We start from the raw sequence: 23,955 nt of genomic DNA, 5'->3' as shown, positions 1-23,955 counted from the left end.
TGTGTGTGCATGTCTGTGTGTGCGTGCCTGTGTATGCGTGCCTGTGTGTGCGTGTCTGTGTGTGCGTGTCTGTGTGTGCGTGTCTGTGTGTGTGTGTCTGTGTGTGTGTGTGTGTGTGTGTCTGTGTGTGTATAGAGTGTCTGTGTGTGTATAGAGTGTCAGAGGAAAGACCAAAGAAATTCAACAGTTCTGCTTCCGCTCTATTAACTCATTTACCATCATTATTTATAAATAATATACTTTTTTTTTCTCCACAGAGTATAAGTCACGTTTTTGTCATTTTTAAATATAGAAATGTGCAATAAATCAATATGTTGTGATAGTCAACATGCTAAATTATTGATATCAGGGATTAAGCTGCACAAGACATGGTTTCAGCATCAATATTCACATCGCAGGATCTGCAATGTCAAGTTGGGATTATAATAACCAGCAGTTATATTAACCTCATTTATTATATTAACCACAGTTAAGCACATTATTTTTAAAATAAATTATGTTTTTACTTTGAGTAGGGCTGGCACAATATCTATCTTTTGTTGTTGGATATATTGCACCAAAATACATTGTGATAAACCATATTATTGTCGTTTTATGCCACTCACTATATAATGCCTGAATGACAATATAATATCGTCACAATGCAAGTACACTCTCCAAGAACACATCATATTTAATTCTTAAGGATATACAATTTTAAGGATGCACCAATCCCATTTTTCTGTAACCGATCTGATCCTGATACCAAAATTCTATTCATTTTGACAAGTTAATAACCGGGATCAACGCTAAAGATTTTTCTACTGGGCCGATCGGGCCAGTGGTTGAGGTTTTTACTTACCCTGCCTAAGTTTTCACTGGCCCCACCAAAAAAAAAAAAGTTAATAGCTATTTCTCAGCCACATATTTGAAATAATGTAGCAAAATAATGTCTTTGAATCTAGAATTTAAACATTTTAAAAATGTTAATAAAGTATAATGAGCAAAATTCAAGATTCTATGCAAACGAAAGAGCAGTATAGAAAATATGCTGGTGTTTTATTGCAATTCTAAATTATTTTTATAAAAATGGATAGCCAAACTTTTTTTTTTTCTATTTTTCCTCCAGATTCTTAATTTTGTACCCATGTAATTGTCTGCTTCCAAGACTTCAGAAACAGGTACTTTCTTTTAGCCTCATAGTTTGATGTTGCCGCCATCTTTTTACTGTACTGGTGCTTACCAGGTTAAGAAAAAAAAATAGCGAGCTCATCGTTACTGGCTGATAGGGGCCATTAACAATCCTGTCTACTGTCTCGAGCGTCTTTCACGCTGGCCCCGGGTCACCGGGCAGTTCTTATTGTTGAGCCCTGTAATAATTAGGAATGGTGGGCATTGGAATCAGAATGTGAAAACGCATAAATAAATGGTAACACAAAGTGCAAGGTAAAAAGTAACAGAGGCTGCGATATCTGCGGCCAGATCTACTTTCAGCTGTCAGACACCCACATGAAAATTATACTATAGTCATTTACAGTAAATACTATACTATTTTTAACCATACGGGCACCTCCAACAGAGATAGAGATGTTGCACAATCAGCTGAAATGTTGCTGGAATTGTTTTTTTTAAAGTATAGGCGATATATATTGCATTGCCAAGAACGATTGAGGTCATGTCCATGTGTTGTGCTAGTCTGTATATTGATGATTGTGGCAGGCCTGATCATAGAATAGTTCTTTTCAGTTTCTGACTGTGAGAAAATGTGGTTTTTACTTTTAACAGTGCACTTTTGACCCAGTGTGATGTAAACTACATCACAAAACCGCTTTGAATGGCACATATAAACCTGCTTGTGTTTTTTAATGTAGTATTGTTTGTTTTGACTCAATCTGATGAGCTTTGAGTAATACAGTGACAGTTGTTCATTTTGATTCATTCTAGGGCTGCAGGATATTAGAGAAATGTAACACTGTGATGCAATAAAGAAAAAAAAAATCAGTTTCTTGTTGTTTTCTGAGAAGTCTAACAGCATTCAGAGACCGTAATTGAATGATCAAATGTAAAATATAACTGCAGTCTTCGTTGTATACATGATTCAATGAAATAAGCCTTGATTAAAGTTACAAACGATATACTTTTATATGCCTGAATCCTTTCAATATTCTTATACCCTCACATGCAGTTGATAAATTATATTCTGATGATTATAATAATCCCATATCTTGCAATGTGACTATCGCGAATGACCAGATTGCAATATCGATGCTTTAGAGAGTTATTGTGCAGCCCTAATTTATTCAGTGATTCAGTAAGTGATTCAGGATGAGTGAGTCTTTTATCAGTTGGTTCTTCTGCTCCAGAGAGTCGTTTCTTCATGTGTTTGTGTCTTTAGTTCAGTCTTAAGATCTGGTTGTGATGCAGGCTTTTCTATCAGGCCGGACAGGAAGTCCAGAGCCGCTCTGAGGGTGTGACGTTTCTCCGGCTTTGTAAGTGTTTCCTGTTTGCGTTTGCTGTGAGACACATGGAGTGTTTGATTCTGCATTCAGCAGAAATACAGGGCTCATTCTAGACGAGCATCTCCAAGATAACTCTTCTGTTATTCTTCAAAGACATAAACTTTAATGAAAGCAGCTTTGAGAAACTACACAAATGATATCCAGTTATCCCTAAAATAATGTCTATATGTGTATTTAGGGACATTTAGTCTTGTAAACACACTTCTAGACTCCAATAGTAGATGAACTTGTTAACTTAAAATGTGCTACTGTGACTTTCTCTTTCCCTTTTAAAAAACAATAATATGATGAAAATGCACAGAGTTGTGTTTTAGACATGTTATGTAGCGTCTGGTTTAATTTTTAGCAACTTGAGCTAAAGCATAAAATAGTGGAAAATGTCAACTTCATTAAATCATTGGATGTTATCGCTGACTGTTATTGGTGACTGTTACTGTCAACTCTGTTATCATCAACTTTGTCATCATTGAGTGTTAAAGGTGATTATTATTGTTGACTTATTGTCAAATTTGTCATTTTCAACTCTGTTATTGTCAACGTTTTACCGTCCACCCTGTTATTGCCGACCCTGTTTCTGTCAACTGTTATGATCAACTGTTATTATTGATTTACTGTCAACTTTATCAACTTTATCAGTGAATGTTATAGTCAACTCTGTTATCAACTTTGTCATGTTAGTTCACTCTATTATCGTTGACTGTTATCATCAACTTTTATTTTTGACTGTTATAGTTGACTATTATTGTTGACTTTGTTGTCGTTGACTCTGTTATTGTCAAATGTGATCTCCAAATCTGTTATCGTCAACTTTTTATCGTCAGTCCTGTTATTGTTAACCCTGTTACTGTGTATTCTGTTATTATCGAATGTTGTTATTAAATCTATTGTCAATTCTGTTATCGCCAACTCTTATTATCGTCAACTCTGTTACAGTCAACTCTGTTATCAACTTTATCATTGGATGTCGTCAACTCTTTAATTAACAAATTTGCAATTGTTCAATGTCATGGTCAGTCTGTATTCGTTGACTTTATCGTCAAATGTTTTCATCAAATATGTCATCTCTAACTTTATCATCAACTCTGTTATCTCAACTTTGTTAAAGTCAACACTGTTATCATCAAATTTAATGTTTAATGTTATCGTTAACTCTGTTATCGTTGTCTGTTATCGTAAAATTTATTGTTGAATGTTATCGTCAACTCTGTTATCGTTGTCTGTTATCGTAAAATTTATTGTTGAATGTTATCGTGAACTCTTATCAACTTTATCATTGAATGTTGTCATCAAATCTTTTATCAACAACTTTTTATTGTTAAATGTTATAGTCGATCTATTATCGTTGACTATCGTCAACTCTGTTAGTGTCAAATTTTTATTGTCCAATCTTTTATCATCGACTGTTATCGTTAACTTTACTGTAAACCTTTATTTTTGAATGCTATTGTCAAATCTGTTATCGTTGACTTCATCATCAACTCTGTTATGGTTTAGAAATTTTAACAATGAGTTAAACAACAGTAGCAGAATCAAATGTTCCCCGTGTAGTATTTCATTCACAAGTAAAGGAGCACGAATGGAGAAAATGCAGCCGCAATTCTGGAGTGTGTGTGTGTGTGTGTGTGTGTGTGTGTGTGTGTATCTTCAGTTATGATGCTGGAGAACAGTGTAAAGTGGTTCAGTTTAATCAGCTGAAGGTTTTGACCTGTAGTTTGTTCTCCGTGTGAGGAATGTGTTTCTGTTTCTTGACGTGTCTGAGTGTTTTGGGTCTGTGTGTAAAACTAGAGCAGCTTCTAATGTAAATGCTGCTTGGCCTGCTTTATTTCTCTCCGGCTTGTGAATAATCAGTCTGGCCTGCTTTTACACTCCTTTCTTCTGAGTGTGGACGTGTGTGTGTGTGTGTGTGTGTGTGTGTGTATGTGATTCTCCTCACCTGCTCTGCTGGGGATCAGAGGTCAGACGGGTCAAAGGTCATCTGTTCAGCGATGCTCTATTTTGTGTGTGTGTGTGTGAGAGTTGTTACAGCGGGTTCAGCTGTCATACTGAACCAGAACATCTGAACTCGCATGCTAAAATCATAATCCATTCACACTGTCAATAGTGTTTGTGTGTCTGAGTGTGTACGTGTGCGTTTGTGAGTGAGTGTGTGAAATTAAGTTGAATGAGTGGGTGTTAATATAAGTGTATGCGGGTGTGTGTGTGTGCGTGTATGCTAGTGAATGTATTTCAGTGGGTGCATGTATATTTGTTTGTGTGTGTGTGTGTGTGTGTGTGTGTGTGTGTGTGTGTGTGTGTGTGTGTGTGTGTGTGTGTGTGTGTGTGTGTGTGTGTGTGTGTGAGCGTGAATTTAAGTTTAATAAATGGGTGTTTATGTAAGTGTGTGTGTGTGTGTGTGTGTGCATGTTATTAAGTATTTGTGTGTATATATGCTAGTGAATGTATTTCAGTGTGTGTGTGTGTGTGTGTGTGTGTGAGTAAGTATATGAAATGTGTATTTTGGTCTTCAGTGTTTTTTCTCCCAGAATGCATCAGTGCAGGTCCTCTGGGAGATCTGCTTGCTCCTTCACTCACTGTGGCCATAACTGGACAATCACTGCAGTGTAGCGTCTCAGTAGGAGATTTTCCACCACACACACACACACACACCTCTATTTTCAGGCACTTCTGCTGTTCTTCTGTCCAGAAAGACTGCGGTCAGATGAGTGTTTGTTTGTCTGACCGCTCGACTTTAAATGGCTCTTTTGCTTGAGTTGTGTTTCTGATACTGTGTGTGTGTGTGTGTGTGTGTACAGCCATCCTTTAAGAAAGAACCCCTTTGCATTCTTGACATCAGGAATCCTTATAGACCTCTTTTAAAAAGATTAAGTCTGTGTGTATCAGTAACCTGTTTGAGAGATCAGATATAGTGTGTGTGAGTGTGTTTGTGAGTGTTGTAGAATGTGTCTGTGTGTCTGCAAAAGAGTGTGTGTATGTATGCGAGTACAGTTATGGTTATCTGTATTATTAATTCAGCTGTGTGTGAGAGACTATGTGTATATGAGAGAGAGAGAGAGTGTGTGTGTGTGTGTTTTAGTGAGTGAATAATAATTAAGCTGTGTGTGAGCATTTATATATGTGAGAGTTTGTGCATGAATATGGTTCAGCTGTGTGTGTGTGTGTGTGTGTGTGTGTGTGTGTGTGTGTGTGAGAGAACATTTCAGTGTGTGTATATGCGAGTGAATATGAATCAAGTGTGTGTGTGTGTGTGAGAGGAAGAATGTACAGTTCAGGTGTGTGTGTGTGTGTGTGTGAAAGAGAGTAAGAGAGTGTGTGTGTGTGTGTGTGTGTAAGTAAATACGGTTCAGGTGTGTGTGTGTGTGTGTGAGTGAATATGGTTTGTGTGTGAGTGAATAGTTCAGCTGTGTGTGTGTGTGTGTTGCAGTGTTATCAGTGACTCCTCCAGTGGTGTGCAGATTTCAGTCTGTGTATTTTCTCGTTCTGCTGGAGATGAAACATCAGGAACACTCCTGAATTTTTATATATATATATATATATATATATATATATATATATATATATATATATATATATATATATATATATATATATATATTTTTTTTTTAATTTTATTTTCATTCCACAATTTTATTCTAGTTTTATTTCATTTCCTATGGCGTCCTGCACTGAACAGAACAAGGCCATCAGCCTGCAGCATCAGCATGACCAAACACTGACTCAAGTCTTGCCAAGATCCTAGAATATGACAGAACCACAACTTCAGCCTGCTCCGAAGATAATGATGATGATGATGTTGTTGTTGTTGTTGTTAATCTCATGATTGTCCTGTGGTCGATTAATCACACAGCTGATCTGTTCTGTGTAGTCCTCATGTTTTCTGTGGTGTTGAATACACACTCTGTTCTACAGATCTGCATCTGCGAGACGCTCAAAGTGTCTTTGTGAGATTCTCTTCAGTGTAATGATCATGTGAACATCACTGATGCTCAGGAACAGAAGTGTGTGTGTGTGTGTGTGTGTGTGTGTGTTTAACTCTTTTGTGCTCTTAATTCTGCCAAACACTATTGCATCCTCCTGAAGCTCTAAAATGACTAAATGAATGTGTCTGTAGAGCGAGTTTTCTCCACGGCGTCTATCATGGATCAGCTGTGATAGCTGCACAATGTGTGTTATTATGCGCATATAGACTGTTACCGCGCATTCTTCAGTGTCTGCGTCACTCTTCAGTGCCCTTTCTGTTGTAAGACGTAAGAACTCACTTGACACCGCTCAAAAGGCAAGTGGGATAATATTTACATTAGTGTATTTGCTATAAATGCTTGTATTGTTCTGTGCATGTTCTTAAGTTTTGTGTGAAACACTCTTTGAGCAGGTCAAATTAAAGGTACAGTTCATATGTCTGACTGCTGTATTAAAGGACAAAGTCATATTACAAATGATATACTGTATAAATGTAAATATATTAAGCAAAATTTAATTCAGGAATTCTTGTTGTGAAGAAAAAAATCTAATTGTGGATGAAAAGCTTCGTCAGTGCACCGTGATGCACCGAGGGTTCAATTCAATATTGAATTGAACCCAATCAATTGTAGGGTCACACCTCTATTAATTAGGTTAATTAATTAATGTGTATATTGTTGAGTGTGACTAAGGTGTGTTTCTGCTCTGTGTGTGTGTTTCGTCTGCTGCTCTTCTGTGTTTGCTGGCTTTGTTTAATCTGATGGAAACACGCGTGTCTTATTTGTGTTTTGCATGTGTGTTTTTCCATCAATGGAGGATTTCCGGAAAGTTCTCAGTCAGTCCTGAAGATGAGGAGCAGAGATTCCTTAAATCAAAAAGCATTTTCTACATCAGGGGTGTCCAAACGCAGTCCTGGAGGGCCGGTGTCCTAGAGAATTTATCTCCAAATCTAATCAAGCACACCTGAACATGCTAATCAAGCTTTTACTAGACATACTAGAAACTTGCAGGCAGGTGTGTTGAAGCAAGATGGAGCTAAACTCAGCAGGACACTCGCTCTCCAGAACAGAGTTTGGACACCCCTGCACTAGATGATCATAAAATATTGAGTTTTTCCAGAATAATCTAGTTTAGGTGTGCCCAAACTCTGTCCTAATGGGCTGGTGTCTTTAAAACCCTGATCAAACACACCTGAACCAGCTAATTAAACTCTGTCTACTGGAAACTTCCAGGCAGGTGTGTTGAAGGAAGTTGGAGCTGAACTATGCAGGACACCAGCCCGCAGGACCGAGTTTGGACACCCCTGATTTTAGGTTTTAAATGGGCTGAACAGTATTTCTCTATAGTTGTGTATTTGGGGCAGAAATACACATCCTCTATTTGATTTGTGTCAGTTTTTTGATGTCTGTCTTTTCTATTTCCAGATCACTGAGGCGATATTTAGAAAGAATAAGTTTTCTTTTAATAGTTTTAATAATGGATATTTGTCTGATTCTGTTTAGGGCTGAATGTCATTGAAGTTTAGTTTGAGGTCAATTCAGTCTTTAGTTTTTGGTCATGATTATATTTGAGTGTTTCGTCAGTGTGTTTGTGGAGGTTTTGTTCTCTCAGTATTTTTAGCATCAGCTTCTCTCTGTAGATTCTCTGTCCTGGTTTTTGGTGTCAGTTTTTAATCTTCAGAGTCTGACAGCCGTATCTGATCATCTGTACTGTACGCTCAAATTAATACTCTCAGCTCATTAATAAAGCAGCCCAATTATAATACTCCATCATCGTCATCATAACTGTGGTCTATTAGCAGTACTGAATAGTGAACAATTTGTGTGCAGTGACAAAGGAAACGTACATTATTTTTACCTCACTTGGTATCTTTGTAGAAAGACTTTTGTCATATATGTTTGTTTTATTATTGTGTAATATAATTCAAATTTTTTATATTTTTTTATATATATATATATATATATATATATATATATATATATATATATATATATATATACACACAGCTAAAGTCAGAATTATTTGCCCCCCTTAATTTTTTTTTTCTTTTTCCAATACCCAAATGATGATAACAGATTCAGGAAATGTTCACAGTATGTCTGATAATATTTTTTTTCTTCTGGAGAAAGTCTTATTTGTTTTATTTCGGCTAGAATAAAAGCAGTTTTTAATTTTTTAAACACCATTTTATATATATTTGTATATATATATATATATATATATATATATATATATATATATATATATATATATATATATATATATACATATTTATATATGTACAATGTATATATATCTTTTTTTTTCATTAATTTATTTATTCAATTTCCTTCAGCTTAGTCCCTTTATTAATCAGGAATTGCCACGGTGCAATTAACCTCCAACTATTCCAGCTTTTGTTTTACACAGCTGATTCCCTTCCAGCTGCAACACAGTACTGGGAAACATGCATACACTATGGCCAATTTAGGCACAGGAAAGTTTATTTATATAGCACATTTCGTACACAGTGGCAATTCAAATTGCTTTACATAATCAGGAATAAAAAAGACACGTGTAAGAGAATAAAAACAAATAATAAAAATTATCTTCTTTATTTTTTATTTTGCCTTGCTTTGCCTAAAATGTAGTTGATCAGTTCCCCTATAGCGCATGTGTTTGGACTGTGGGGGAAACCGGAGCACCTGGAGGAAACCCACGCCAACACGGGGAGAACATGCAAACTCCACACAGAAACACCAACTGACCCAGCCGAGACTCAAACCAGAGACCTTCTTGCTGTGAGGCCACAGTGTTGAACCTGAGCCACCGTGTCGGCCCTTTTTAATATTTTATTTTATTTACATGTACTTTTAATTTTCAAATAAAACTTTATGGGTGCTTTGACACGGTTTTGGTCCACACCTGGGTTTGTTTGACGTCAGAGTATGGTATGTTTAGCTAGTGTGAACGTGTCTTCTTAACTCGGGTGCGCACCCATGAACCATACCCGAGTCCACATCACGCAAACTCTAGTCTGGTTCACTTCTGGTATAAATGCAATTGTACCAAAAAACAGAAGTGAACCGCCAACTGTACAACAAACTACCTTTTTGAAAATACCGGTAAATTCGTTCTGGCTATTTTCCGGAAAGAGAAGTTGTAACATTACCGACAATTTGCCGGAATGCTGCGCTGTGTGAATGCAGAAGGAAGATTGCCGTAATAAGCGCGTGCACGTCTAGAACGTGCTGACGTGAGACGTCTGCTTTAGCCAATCACAACAGTCAGACGCATTTACGTCCGCGCGGTTTGTGAGAATAAAAGCCTTTGAATATTTTTCCAGACACATTTAGCTGCTAGAAGTTAGTCAGATCACGTTTATATGTTCTTCTTAATGCCAACTGTGTAAATAATCATCGATGAGATGCTTATGATAAGCCGTTGTTTGTTTACCTTCAAGCTTTGCGTGTGCCTGTGAAACAGCCTGTGAGCGCCTGCACACGCACATTTTATGAACATCTCGACATGCGAAAGTGATCCTGCGAAAGTTGTTCACAATATTGATCATCCACAGAGTTTGTGACGTAGTCAAATGTTTACAAACACAAGCGCAGCCGTTTAAAGCTGATTTGTGGTGAATGATGTCAGAATTTACCGGTATTTTGGAATGGATGTGTGAATGCTCTTTTCCGGAAAATTTCCGTAACGTCCTCGCCTGTGTGAACAGCGCTTTTTTTGAATATACCGGTAAAGTCGTTCCGGAAATTTTCCAGATATTTACCGGTATCACTGTGTGAAAGGGGCTAATGTCTGCTTGTGTCCTCCAAAAACAGCTTCTGAAGAGCATGTTAAATCTTAAAGAGACTTTGCTAGCAAGCAGTGTTGTGATCACATGGGCTTTGCACGCTGGCGCTGGACACTGCTGGATAGAATAGCTGTAACGGAATTTAGAGCATCAGACTGCTTATATCAGAGATTTTTAATGCAGTCCGATATAGTTTTTGGGCTGATATTGGACCTATTTCCGATATCAATATCAATCGGGACATCCCTAATTAGATCCAGTGGAAAAACCTTGATGACCAGTCCGACGAGCACAGCTCTCACCTGGGTAGATAACTGCCTGGAGCTTAGACATCCATACGCTGCAGTACATGCCAGTGTGTGTGTGTGTGTGTTTACGGCGATGTAGTATGGATGGAGAGTTTTTCAGAAACGCTGGGTGGACGTGGATCATTTTCATTCTAAAACACTGTTTTAAAACTAAAATGTATTAGTGTAAATGGGGCCTTCTGAACCGTCTGAACTCTTACCTCTTGTTAATCGTAAATATATGCACCAAAGCTTTGAAGTTTGGTAATCATTCAAACTGGATTAATCCCTTAAACTGGACTAGATCTATGTTAAGCTGCTTAGTGATCTATGTTAAGCTGACACGATCTGCATTATAGAGGCGCAGCAGAAATAAAGATGAATTGAGTTGAGAAAGTGGAGGCAGCAGTTCAGGGGTTAAAGACTCCTGCATTCTTTGAGTGTGTTTTCCATGTCCATAATCAGCCCAGTAAACACAGCTTAGGCGGATGATCAGGCGGATGAACACATAAAGGGCAGCGGGATGGAAATAGCAGCATGATTTTTCCAGAAGTCTCTAAAAGCAGCTGAAGTACCTGTTGTTTTCTGCGGTCCTTTTAAAGGCTTTTCTCAGGCTGATTCTGTCCTGGAGGAGAAATAAACCAGGCCGGAGCGAGCGGGTATTTATATCAGCCCTCCGCTGGAGATCCCGCTCCAATTAACTGCTAATTAACTTTTGATCAGCTGAGGGAGGAGGAGGTGTTTCAGGCTGAGCTCCAGAGGAGGACAGGCCTACTTTACTGATGTGTTTCTGGAGGTCCAGCTAAAGCAGATTACTAATGCTTAATGAAGAGCATGAGGGGTGTATATTAAGATCAGTTAACATCTGATGGGTGAGCAGATTAATGCTGATGAACTGATCAAACTCACTTTATTTGATTGCTTTATATTATGATAACTCAGTTGAAGAGCGTGTTATTCGGCCTCCTTTAAAATGTAATGATTTTGATAATGTCTTTCCTTTTATATTTATTATCTGGAGAAAGACTAGGTTTTTACAGTTTAGCCGGAATATGTGTATTTTTGAAATATTGCATATTGTAAAATTATTGTGTGTGTGCGTGTGTGTGTGTGCAAGTGTGTATGTGTGTGAGAGAAAGAGTCTGTACACTGTACACTGTATACACTGTACATGTATCTGTGTGTGTGTGTCTGTATATGCATGTGTGTTTGTGTATGCATGAATCTGTGTGTCTGTATGCGTGTGTGTGTGTGTGTGTGTATATATGCATGTGTCTTTGTGTGTCTATATGCATGCATCTGAGTGTGTGAGCGTGTATTTCTGTGTGTGTGTGTGTGTGTGTGTATGCATGTGTCTTTGTGTGTGTCTATATGCATGCATCTTAGTGTGTGAGCATGTATTTCTCTCTCTCTGTGTGTGTGTGTGTGTGTGTGTGTGTGTGTGTGTGTGTGGCTTTGTGTCTTTGTGTGTGCATGTGTCTGTGTGTCTATATGCATGTGTGTGTGTGTGTGTGTGTGTGTGTGTGTTTGTGTGTGTGTGTGTGCGTGCATGCGTGTGTGTACAGGCCATATTTAGCATGTGGTGTATTCCCTCTGTCTCTGTAATGTCAGGGTTCAGTGTGTGTGTCCTTATATAGTCTTGTGCTGTGGGTAGTGTGTGTGTGTGTGTGTGTGTGTGTGTGTGTGTGTGTGTGTGTGTGTGTGTGTGTGTGTGTGTGAATTGGACAAACTTCATGTTCAGCCCAGATCTGATGAGATCTTCATGTGTGTTTCTGGAGTTTTCCCTCAGTTTAGTTTTGTCGTGTATTCAGACATTCTCTGTCATTATTAGCATGCTCACTGTCCACACACACACTGTTGCAGTGCACTATTATTAATGTTGTTTATCTGGAGAATCTTTAAAGGGATTGTTTCTAAATGTCAATCCTTCAACAACTGTTGAGTTTTGATCAAAAGTAAATCATGGTATATTTGTCTTATATCATGTGTGTTAAATTGTGGTTGATGCCTGTTTATTGTTATAAACCTGTTTATTAATTAAAAGTGTTCAACATGATATTTCTATAATGATTATGTATGTTTGTTGTGTCTATATTAAAATGGGAAATGCTATCTGAAATGGATGCAGGATTGTGTTTTAGTGTAAGTGCTGCTGACTTGTTCACTGTGATGATCCTGCTATAGACACAGATCTGTGGGCTTTCCTGACAGTATTCTGTAACGTCTAAACTCCGCCTCCTTTCTCTTGCTCATGAATATGCATGAATATGGATTTACTGAATATGTATTGATCATCTCTCCTCTTTCTCTTGCAGCCGGAGAACCTGCAGAAGACGTGGCTGCGCGAGTTCTGTCAGGTAAGAAGCTTGGTTTATTTTGATGGTCCCTTTAATGCGCTTTGTTGAATTGAGTTACACTGCGTCTACACACCAACTCATTCTCATTAGATTATAAGCAGACTGTTAGGGTTGGAGTTAGTGTAAGTTGACATGTACCTGCCAAGTTTTCTCTAGTCAAATGTCTGTTGAAGGAGCAGAATCAGCAGATATTAAGCAGACAGTCTACTGATACTCTATTGAGAAGTCAACAAAATGTGCCATAGAGACCATCAGAATAAAGTCTTACCAGAAACCGTTTACTGAAAGTAGAGACCTGCTTCAGACAGATTTACGGTAGAGTCTAGATCAGATATGCGGCCGGCCGGAAGTGCGATATGCACAGTAATATAGCAGCATTTTCTATGACACTGTATAGCAGTAATGAATATTTTAACAGGTCTGTGACGGTTGGGTTTAGGGTTGGGGTGGGGGTAGCCATTAAAAATGTAATTTATTGGGTAATTTAATGGATAGCATAAATAATAACTGGTACAGCTACTGTTTTTATGTTATTTTGAGGGTTGGGGTGGGGGTGGACGTTAATAAAAATACAAAAAATGGTAAATTTTATAAATAATTCTCGATAACTTCCAGCCGCAGCCATATCCGACCTAGCAACAACCCAGATTTATCAGTCCTGCTCCTGCAAAAATCATTTTCTCCCAGCCGCAGCGTTTAGGTTTAGTCCTGCTCCTGCACATAAAAGCCCGCAGGAAAACATATCAGTAGTTTTACTTTCCTCCGCTACTCTGTTATTGGTTTCACATGCTTTCCTTTTAAATATAAATAATAAAGAAATGGAAAATAAACCAATATGTTGTTTTATTTGAGTTCAATTAAATAAAATGATGAACGGGACGTCACGGTGGTGCGATCTCCTCACAGCAAGATGATCACTGATGCGAGCCCCACCTGGGTCAGTTGGTGTTTCTGTGTGGAGTTTGCATGTTCTCCCTGCGTTCGAGTGGGTTTCCTCCGGGTGCTCCGGTTTCCCCCACAGTCCAAACACATGCACTATAGGGGAACTGATCAACTGAACTTAATTGGCCATAGTGTATGAGTGTGAATGCAAGAGTGATTGGGTGTTTCCTAGTGTTGAGTTGAAGCAGTTGGCGGTTCATTCCGCTGTGGCGACCCTGGATTAATAAAGTGACTAAGCCAAAAAGAAGAATGAATGAATTAAATGATGAACATACAGTTAGAGCAGTTAGAAATAGGCCAATAACTTTCCAATGAAAAAAATAATAATGGTTTTTATGACATGCTGCGTTATCCTGCTGGAAGTAGCCATCAGAAGATGGAGACACTGTGCTCATAAAGGGATGGACATGGTCAGCAGCAATACTCAGGTAGGCTGTGGCGTTGATGCTCAATTGGTACTAATGGACCCAAAGAAAATCCCCCCCACACCATTACACCACCACCACCAGCCTGAACCGCTGATACAAGGCAGGATGATCCATGCTTTCATGTTGTTGAGGCCAAATTGTGAGCCGAGCATCCGAATGTGTCAGCAGAAATGGAGACTCATCAGAGCAGCAACGTTTCTCCAATCTTCTATTGTCCAGTTTTGGTGAGTCTGTGTAAATTGTAGCCTCAGTTTCCTGTTCTTAGCTGACAGGAGCGGCACCCGGTGTGCTCTTCTGCTGCTGTAGCCCATCCACCTCAAGGTTGGCCGTGTTGTGTGTTCAGAGATGCTCTTCTGCAGAGCTCGGTTGTAACGAGTGCTTATTTGAGTTACTGTTGCCTTTCTATCAGCTGGAACCAGTCTGGCCATTCTCCTCTGACCTCTGGCCTCATCAACAAGGCATGATGCTCACTTTGAACTGCAGCAGATCGTCTTGACCATGTCTACATGCCTAAATGCAGTGAGCTGCTGCCATGTGATTGCCTGATTAGAAATGTGCATTAACGAGCAGTTAGACAGGCGTACCTAATAAAGTGGCCGGTGAGTGTATATGCATGCATCTAGTGATCACTGTAACTCATGTGATTTAAATGGATTTTTTTCCTCAACAAAACAAAAATGCTTAGAGTTGAAGGTGATTAACCTATATAACCTTATCATAATTATAATTAATTATAGGTTATAAAAATAGAAAGAATAAAAGCTGTCATTTAAAGATCATATTTCACAAGATCTGTTTATTATTGCATACAAGACTTATACTCATAATATCAATTAAACTATTTTACAATTAGAGTGACGAGCTTTGTTTTATTTGTCAAGCTGTCATAACAATGTCATCTCTGCATTAAAAATGTCATAACTGAGCGAATGACACTTAATGACAGTAGTCACAAGCATGCTTAAATTGCATATCATGATTATAAAGGGGTATTATGAACACGCCTTCAAGTAAAGTGTTACCAAATAGGTCATGTAGGTTTCTGTAGCCGCTCAAGCATGAGTAATTGTGTTTCTATCTGAGATGTGGTATTGTACTGCTGATGCTCCTCATGCAGGACTCATTTACTAATCAAACCATGAGCTCTGACCCGCTGTCAGTCCTGTGCTGTATTTACATGCAGAGGACACACACATTTACCTACTGCTCCAACTACTGACCTCACCACAGAGGTCACACACTCACGTCACTCTATTATTGTTGACCAAAAGCTCATTTCACGATGAGGATAATCTTTCACGATACAGTTTTTATAAATGCATATGTTCTAGAAAGTGTACAGAAGGGCTTTATATATTGAATAGGCTTAAATGTTTCAGAAAAGGATTTGATTATTTCGCATTTTATTTTTAACCTTATAAATATAGTAAACAAAATATGACTTTGGATATATTCCACTGTTACTGTTTAGTTTTATGTGGACAGACATTATTATCATTATCATTATTATTATTGTTATTATAACAGTAAATAATTCAGATCACAATTATAGTAAATACAGCCTTTTCGGGCTCTGTTTTAATGATCTAGGCACAAAGTCTAAAGCATTAAGGATGTGTTCGTAACCGCTTTTGCTTTTTTTAAGGATAGATAAATCCGCTCTGTGCCTGGTGCATGGTCTAACAGGGCTGTGCTGATTCTCTTAATGAGCTCTGGCTGTGTTTTGAGCATTTAAACCAATCAGAGTCTCGTTTCTCATTCCCTTTAAGAGTCAGTTGCGTCGCTCCATGGTGCATTTGCTATTTACATGGTGACTCTGTAAGTGTAAAAACTGAACGCTTCACTAGCAAGAACACAGTTAATCAGAGCATCTGCAGCGCGAGGATAAAGAACCAGCCTCCTCCATTCAGCCTCTTTACTTTCTCTTTACTCTTACTCTTTACTCCTTTACTTTGGTGGAGTGAGGAAACGGTGGTAACTCACTCCACTGAACACATCCATTAGCCCACATATTTAATCTCCTTTGTTAAACGCAATGATTTGCTTCAAAACTGTTTCTAAATTCAGTTCTGATCTCCAGCAAAGGAATAAATGAACAATAATAATGAAGTGTGGTCAGAAAACTGAGTTATATCCAAACACACGTCCTGTTCTTATCCCCATATGCTGATGCAGACGTCTCCAAAACCCCACAGCTGGACACATCTACACTTGTGTTTATTATAAATCTGCAGATAATCAATAATACTGATGATAATAATCACATTATACAGATGCAGATGGTCATCAATAAACTGAAGAAGCGCCCCGAGGTGAAGAAGGCATGGAGGCAGTGCTGTTTATACTGATGGAGAAAATCATCATTTCTGGATCATTTTAATCCTTTAATTGTTTTCATCTGTAGAGATATGTGTGTGTTGCTGTTCATCCTGTGTGTGTTCAGCGTTTGGACCTGCAGAGGTGCATAACTAACGTGCTCTGCTGGACTTTAGAGCAGCTTTTAGTTGGTCAATGGTGCTGTTGGTCTGTTTCAGTTCCTCAACATAGCAACGCTCCAACAATGCGCCTTAACACACCTCCTTTATACACCAGCACACACAGGAGTCCACAGAGTGCAGCAAATGGATTTGCTATTTAAACAACGTGACGCAAAATGCGAAAGATACTGTTGCACTGGGCTGAAAATAGCAATAAATCACACCAAACACGTCTTGCGCTTTATTGCACCGGGTGCATGATGGGGGTCTTGTTGTTGAATCACTAAATACTTCCTTTATTGTATGTCACTTTGGACAAAAGCATCTGCTAAATGACTAACGCCCCATTCACACGGGGCTTCAGCATCAACGCTTGACTGAAGGCGTATCTGAAGTTGGGGCTAACGCGATCGTCATAGCAGCGTCAGCCAATGAAATTCAGTCAGCAATAGGCCACTGTCTAGCTGGTGTATTTGCATACAGCGATCTAATTGGCTGACACTTCCGTCGGCGCTTGAAAAGTTGAGCTAGTCCCAACTTCTGCAGCGAGCAACGCCTCTAAGCAGCGCCGACGGATCCACAATGCAGTTCGGCAATGCCTGACATCTCCCTTTCAAAGTGAATCGGATGCGTTGACGATGATGCCCTGTTTGATTAAGGCATAAAAGTAAACACAGTCATCACATATTTCCCAAGTAACACTTTAAGAAAATATCAAACAGTTTTTTTTTACGCCAAAATATAAAATATAAACAATTATAATTCTTGTATTGAGAATTAAGTCGTCACTTCTTGTTGAAATATAAAGCAAAGTTGGCCTCGCTCACTTTACATTACACGCTAAGCAGTTTTCAGAAGTGAAGACTCTTTAGTTTGTGCTTTCTTGCTGCCAGTGTTTATTAAACATAATGCAAGTCCCAATGTTATGGCCTGAAACCTAAAGTGGCAATAAGGTCTTAATGTCTGGAAAGAGTCTGAAACTCCTAGAGGGTCATGAAACTCACTCTCTGATTCCGGTATATAGACCTCTTTCTCTTTGTTGCTGCATGGAGGACGCCATAGAGACCAGTGTCTTTGTTTGTCAGTGGTTTGTTCTGTTGACAATATTGCTTTATATAATTATTGCTGAAGGGGGCTATTATATTGACCCCAAAATGGGTTTAAAACTATTAAAAACTGCTTTTTTTCTAGCTGAAATAAAACTAATGACTTTCTCCAGAAGAATAAATATTAGAGGAAACACTGTGGAAAACTCCTGAATCTGTTCAGCATCATTTGGGAAATATGTAAAGAGAAGTAAAATTCACAGGAGGGCGAATAATTCAGTCTTCAGCTGTACATCTCTTATTATTCCGCTATTCCTCCGACTGTAGTTATACTTAGATTTTCTTTATAGGGCACCTTTAAAAGCAGCTTAAAGTGTCATAAACGGGTCTGAGTATTGACCGCTGACTGCAGGATGATGAGTGGATGGATGATCTCTTCATTAGTGTGTGTTCACTGAGGCTCATCATGGGCTGCGGCTGATGGGAAATCTATAGTTTTACTGCAGTAATAGTCTGATTGAGCAGTAATGCAGCTGTGGAGATCTGCTCTAACTCACTCAAGAACACTGCTGTGGCCTGGAGGAAGCAGATTATAGCGTTAGAGTCCCGGTCGCTGGTTGGACTCCCGGCTGGCTCAGTTACACTACGGCCAGTGTAGTTGATCAGTTCCCCTATAGCGCATGTGTTTGGACTGTGGGGGAAACCGGAGCACCCGGAGGAAACCCACACCAACACGGGGAGAACATGCAAACTCCACACAGAAACACCAACTGACCCAGCCGAGACTCAAACCAGTGACTTGAGTGCTGTGAGGCGATTGTGCTACCTATGATTATTATTATTATTAGAGTGTGTGTTGTAGTGTATTTCCAGTTTATGCATGCACTGTTCGTCAGATGCAGATCTTCAGTGTGTGTGTGTGTGTGTGTGTGTGTGTGTGTGTTTCAGACGGTTCAGTCTCACCGGCCGCAGTTCGTGGCTCTGCACTGTCAGGAGGTCGGAGGGAAAAACTACGAGGCGTCGATGACACACGTGGACAGCTTCATCAAGTGAGTCCTCAACAACATCCGTGTGTGTGTGTGTGTGTGTTTCCATACGCTCATTATTAAAGCTGTCAGAGTCAATATTTACACGCACACTGAATGCACTCACATACACGCTGAACACACTCACACACACTGAACACACGCACACACACACACTCACACACATACACTGAACACACATTAAACGAACACACATATGCATGTACACACACACTGAACACATGTGTGCAAGTGCACACATACACACTCACACACATACATCCTGGACACACACAAACACTGAACACACACACACACACATGCTGAATACATATGTACAGACAAGTACACACACACACACTCACAGACACTGAATGGATATGTACAGATACATACAATTACACACACCTTTAATTATGAGTAGTGAAATGTCAACAGCAGTGGCTCATGTTGAAATCTTACTATATAAGAGAGCGCAGTTAAGCCAAACCAGTAAACCAATATAGTACACACACACACACACACACACACATACACACCTATGCTGTTTACTCAGAACAAACACAAAGCACGAGTCAGAAAGCACATTAGAAACACACACACACACACACACACACACACTTCAGTTTACTGATGTAAAGAGTGCTATAATGTGAACACTACTCTTCATATCAGTAATATCACTGCTCCTCCTGCAGTCATGCCACGACAGGGACGTTCCCTGTTCCCTGTATACACCTCAGCATAGGCTGGGTCAGGTATGGAAAAACCCAAATAGTTTTTTTGTCTTTTCAGTAAATTTAAATCACATATTTGGTAACTTTATAATAACGACACACTATGGCTGCATTTACACTGCGCTGTATGGTCCATGTACATGTAAATAGGAACAAATCACATGAATTGTGATTTACTCGGATCAGATTCGGGTTCATATGTGGAAATGTATCCGGTATGAATGTGATCTGTGTTCTCGTGTCTGCAGTGTAAGCAGGTAGATCAGATTTTCACCTGTCAATGCGAGTCGCACATCATTAAAAAGCATCAGAAATGACGTCAACACTGATGCTTTCATTTCAGAACAGACTTCAGCAGAGTCGCAAACCTTAAATCTCATACAGGAGGACCTAAACGCTCTTATATTGTCATGCAGCACAGGTATTTAAGCATTTTAACAAGAGAGAGTGAGAGAGCTTAATATCCACCATGTAACCATTCATTCATTCATTCATTTTCTTGTCTCTCTTCTTATTATCAGCTGTCAGTCAGCGCCAGCTGTTTTCTTTCTCCAGGGGCCTCATGTATCAACGCTGCGTACGCACAAAAACTTTGCGTACGCCAGGTTTCACGCTCAGAATCGCTCACGTTTGGATTTACTAACAATGAACTGAACGTGGGGATGTGCGCAGCTTCACGGCAGCTTCATGGCTGGCGTACGCACATTTTTTGTGCGTGTCTGTTTTATTTCCATTGGCGACTCCTAGAGGCGGTTGTGTTAAATTCCTCTCTACAAAGTGTCTGAGCCTTGCAATGGCAGCTGTATGAGACGGGTTCATCTAGCAGGTTTATAAGGTTTCCATACCATACAGTTAACCAGCTAAACATTAAAGCACAATCTGCAGCGGTCGCCTGTTTTCCCAATGTAATCTGAGCGATCTACTGCACACACATTGCTATAGAGACACCATCTGAAGATGAATTTGCATGCGTGAATCAGAAACATTTCCATTCAATAAATGTGCAAATAAAATATGATGCACAGACTTATTAATGATTCCTACTTGTCTTTCTCGTGATAAATAGTGGGCAAAATCTGATATGTAGCGGGGGAAAAAAGAGGAAAGAGTTCATCAGACGCTGGATTCGAGCCGAGTTTATGCTCGAACGTGTCAATACATGATCACATGCGTCTTACAAGGTGCACCACTGAGACTGCTAAGAGTTCAGCAACATTTTACAGATATAAACCACACTATTTCCTTTTTTAATTCACTCAGTGCGATGTTCAGACCCAACTGTGTTAACCGCATCAGCTAAACTCTCCCACTCTATTGTTTTCTTTTGTTGTTAATTCCGGAGAACAAACTTGCAAATAACACCGCTTTTCTCCGGTCTACCTCTGAAAGCAGCACCTCCAGTTCACATTCTGTTCAAAGTTTCTCCTCTTGTTTGCTTTTGCCGTTGCTTTTTCGTTGGGTTTTGCCATTAGCATAGTTATTAGCATATTCATACAGGGGAGGAGGCAGGGAGGGGTTTTGTGCTCGTGCATGTTGCGCTCAGTTTCACGTTCATTCGGATGTACAAAAGAATATGCGTGAGATTCGGCGTACGCAGTGTTTCATACATCTGAATTTTTTTCTGCGTACGCACATTTACAGCTTTGTGCGTACGCAATGTTTTAGTAAGATTTCCACGCAAGTCTTCGTACATGAGGCCCCTGGTCATTGCGCCTTTGCCGTGTGCTGTTTAAAGATGCAAGCAGGTCAGCAAAAAAATCAGATACAGTCACAAAATCAGAACTGACCATCAAGATCTGCAGTGTAAATGCAGCCTAATAGTCATTTTTAAGGACTAGCAAATAGTTAATGATAGTGATTTTACATTACTAAATTAAGCAGTGAATTACTTACAAACTAGTTATTTAAGAATAGTTAAAGGGCCACGAAGTCAGGAAAGTGGGTGTGTCCTGCTCTGTTTAGGTGTGAGTGTTGAGTGGTGAAAGAGGGTTAGGTTAGGGTTAGGGTTAGGTAGGGGTTTGCATGAAAAGGGTTTCAGGGCCTGCTCACACTATATCCAAACCATGCCCAGGCCCGTTTCCCGGATCGATTGAGAAGTGTGAGTGCTCTGAATCGGGCTCAGGCATGGTTCACTTGGGCTTTGGCTTAAATATTTAGAGTTGTATGGTAAATATAAGGAGAGACTAGGCGGAATAGCGGTGTTTACTTGTGTTTTGTTGTTAAACTAATTAAAATCTACATTATCGATGCTGTAAAAGGACCTAATGAAACAGAAAATAGTCTTATCAGTCTTTCACCTGAAGATTTTAGCAGCTGAACAACACTTCTGTGCAGATATAACCCATTTGTAACAACAACATCTAACGTTACATCAGCTTTGCGTGAAGCTAAAACAGTTTTAAAACTGAACATGACCTGTCTAAGAGAAACCCTTCAGACATGGTGTCATCCTTTCTCCAGCGTGCAAAGGTAACTCCAATATTGATTCAAGTTTTTAAGAAGTTTTGATTCTCTCTCTTGAACGCGGCGGCGATCAGCGGAGCTGCGTACAGAAGGCTGCACAGTTGTTCAAATCTGCATTTGCTGACAGACAGTTTGGGCTACTTATCGGAATTATGGGAGATGTCGGTCCGACTCTATTTAATTGGATGAACATCATGTTTTAGTTTTATGCCTTACTCAGAATATAAAAACACATATAAACACATTTAGATCATTTACTGTAATCAGCACTATTAGACTGTGAAGAGACTTTCAACCAGCACAACATAAACTGCTTCTGAAGAGCATCACCTGCTGCTGCGTTCATCATTCTTACTGTTCAGTGAAACTGTCGGAGTTTATCAAAGACACAAACCCCCTTCCTGCACCACAGCTGAGCTGCTGTTTGCATGTTACCTGCTTTTTTAAGCCAACAATTGAGTTTGTTCATATTTGACCCAAGGTTGGATTACAACAATCCAGCATTTGTTTAGATTGCATTATTAAACAATGTTATATTCATACACGAATTTGAGGAAACATCGAACACACTTGAGGACAGCTGCTTTAAGTTGAGAAATGTTTCAAGATGACACTGAACTCGAAAGTTTGTGTGTGTTTAGAGAGCTGCTGTCCAGCGACGCTATGAAGGACTTCAACCGAGTGCGGGTTTACCTGGACAAGAACTACACATCGCAGGAGCAGTTCACAGTGAGTCAAGTGTGTGTGTGTGTGTGTGTGTGTGTGTGTGTGTGTGTGTGTGTGTGTGTGTTTCAGCATCATCTGGATGAGCAGATTCACTGTAGGAACACTAGAGGGCGACACTGCCTTTATTTTAATCATCTGCTCAGATCGGGCTTACAGACTTTTCTTGTCAAACATTGTAGATGTGTGTGTGTGTGTGTGTGTGTGTATATAGTTGAATTTACAGACAATATCCTCGGCTATATCGTGATTTATGATCTATCATAATGAATATATGAGAGGGCTTATATATTGCATATTATATTCAGTATTATGTGTTGGTTATGGAGGATTTTGAGATCTGCTGGTTGTTGCTGATGGTAAAACACAGGTTTTGTTTATAACATTTACCTGCTGTTTACTCATGATGATGATCTCCTGTAGTAAACTTCTGCTCTGTCTTCATCACTTCTGAATGATAATCATAATATTTGAGGTCATGAACATGTTATGTCTGCATAACACCAGGTTTGGACTGAACTTGTAATCTCATTAAAGCATTATGTTTTTTTTTTTATGAGGACACGAGAAGACTTTTTTTATACTTATGAAAGATATAGTTAAAAAATGAAACGGGATAGATAGATAAATTGATAGATAGACGGATGGAAGGATAGATAGATGGACAGACGGATGGACTGATGGATGGATAGATAGATTAATGAATGGATGGATGGACGGACAGACGGACAGATAGATAGATAGATAGATAGATAGATAGATAGATAGATAGATAGATAGATAGATAGATAGATAGGTGGATGGGTGGATAGATAGATAGATAGATAGATAGATAGATAGATAGATAGATAGATAGATAGATAGATAGATAGATAGATAGATAGATAGATAGATAGATAGATGGACAGATAGATAGATAGATAGATAGATAGATAGATAGATAAATAGATAGATAGATAGATAGATAGATAGATAGATAGATAGATGGACAGATAGATAGATAGATAGATAGATAGATAGATAGATAGATAGATAGGTGGATGGGTGGATAGGTGGATGGGTGGATAGATAGATAGATAGATAGATAGATAGATAGATAGATAGATAGATAGATAGATAGATAGATAGATGGACAGATAGATAGATAGATAGATAGATAGATAGATAGATAGATAGATAGATAGATAGATAGATAGATAGATGGACAGATGGACAGATAGATAGATAG

At 39.0% G+C, this 23,955-nt stretch overlaps 1 protein-coding gene across 6 annotated transcripts in view; it reads left to right on the top strand.

Annotated features, from left to right (window-relative positions):
• Positions 1-23,955, top strand: part of inpp5a (inositol polyphosphate-5-phosphatase A) — a 639,159-nt gene that overhangs the window by 29,442 nt on the left and 585,762 nt on the right. For all 6 annotated transcript variants that reach the window (XR_015506557.1, XR_015506554.1, XR_015506555.1 and 3 more), the window contains exons 2-4: positions 12,845-12,886; positions 18,728-18,828; positions 22,646-22,733. Coding sequence is in view for 2 of the 6 variants with exons in the window: in XM_087279918.1 (XP_087136044.1) it covers positions 12,845-12,886; positions 18,728-18,828; positions 22,646-22,733 (231 nt within the window). In the remaining 4 variants the exon portion in view is untranslated. The remainder of the gene's footprint in view (positions 1-12,844; positions 12,887-18,727; positions 18,829-22,645; positions 22,734-23,955) is intronic.

The sequence above is a fragment of the Danio rerio genome, chromosome 13, assembly GCF_052040795.2.
Source record: "Danio rerio strain M-AB ecotype USA chromosome 13, GRCz13ab, whole genome shotgun sequence".
Lineage (NCBI taxonomy): Eukaryota > Metazoa > Chordata > Actinopteri > Cypriniformes > Danionidae > Danio > Danio rerio.
Note: the sequence above shows the minus strand (reverse complement) of the source record. Positions and strands in the feature narration are given on the sequence as shown.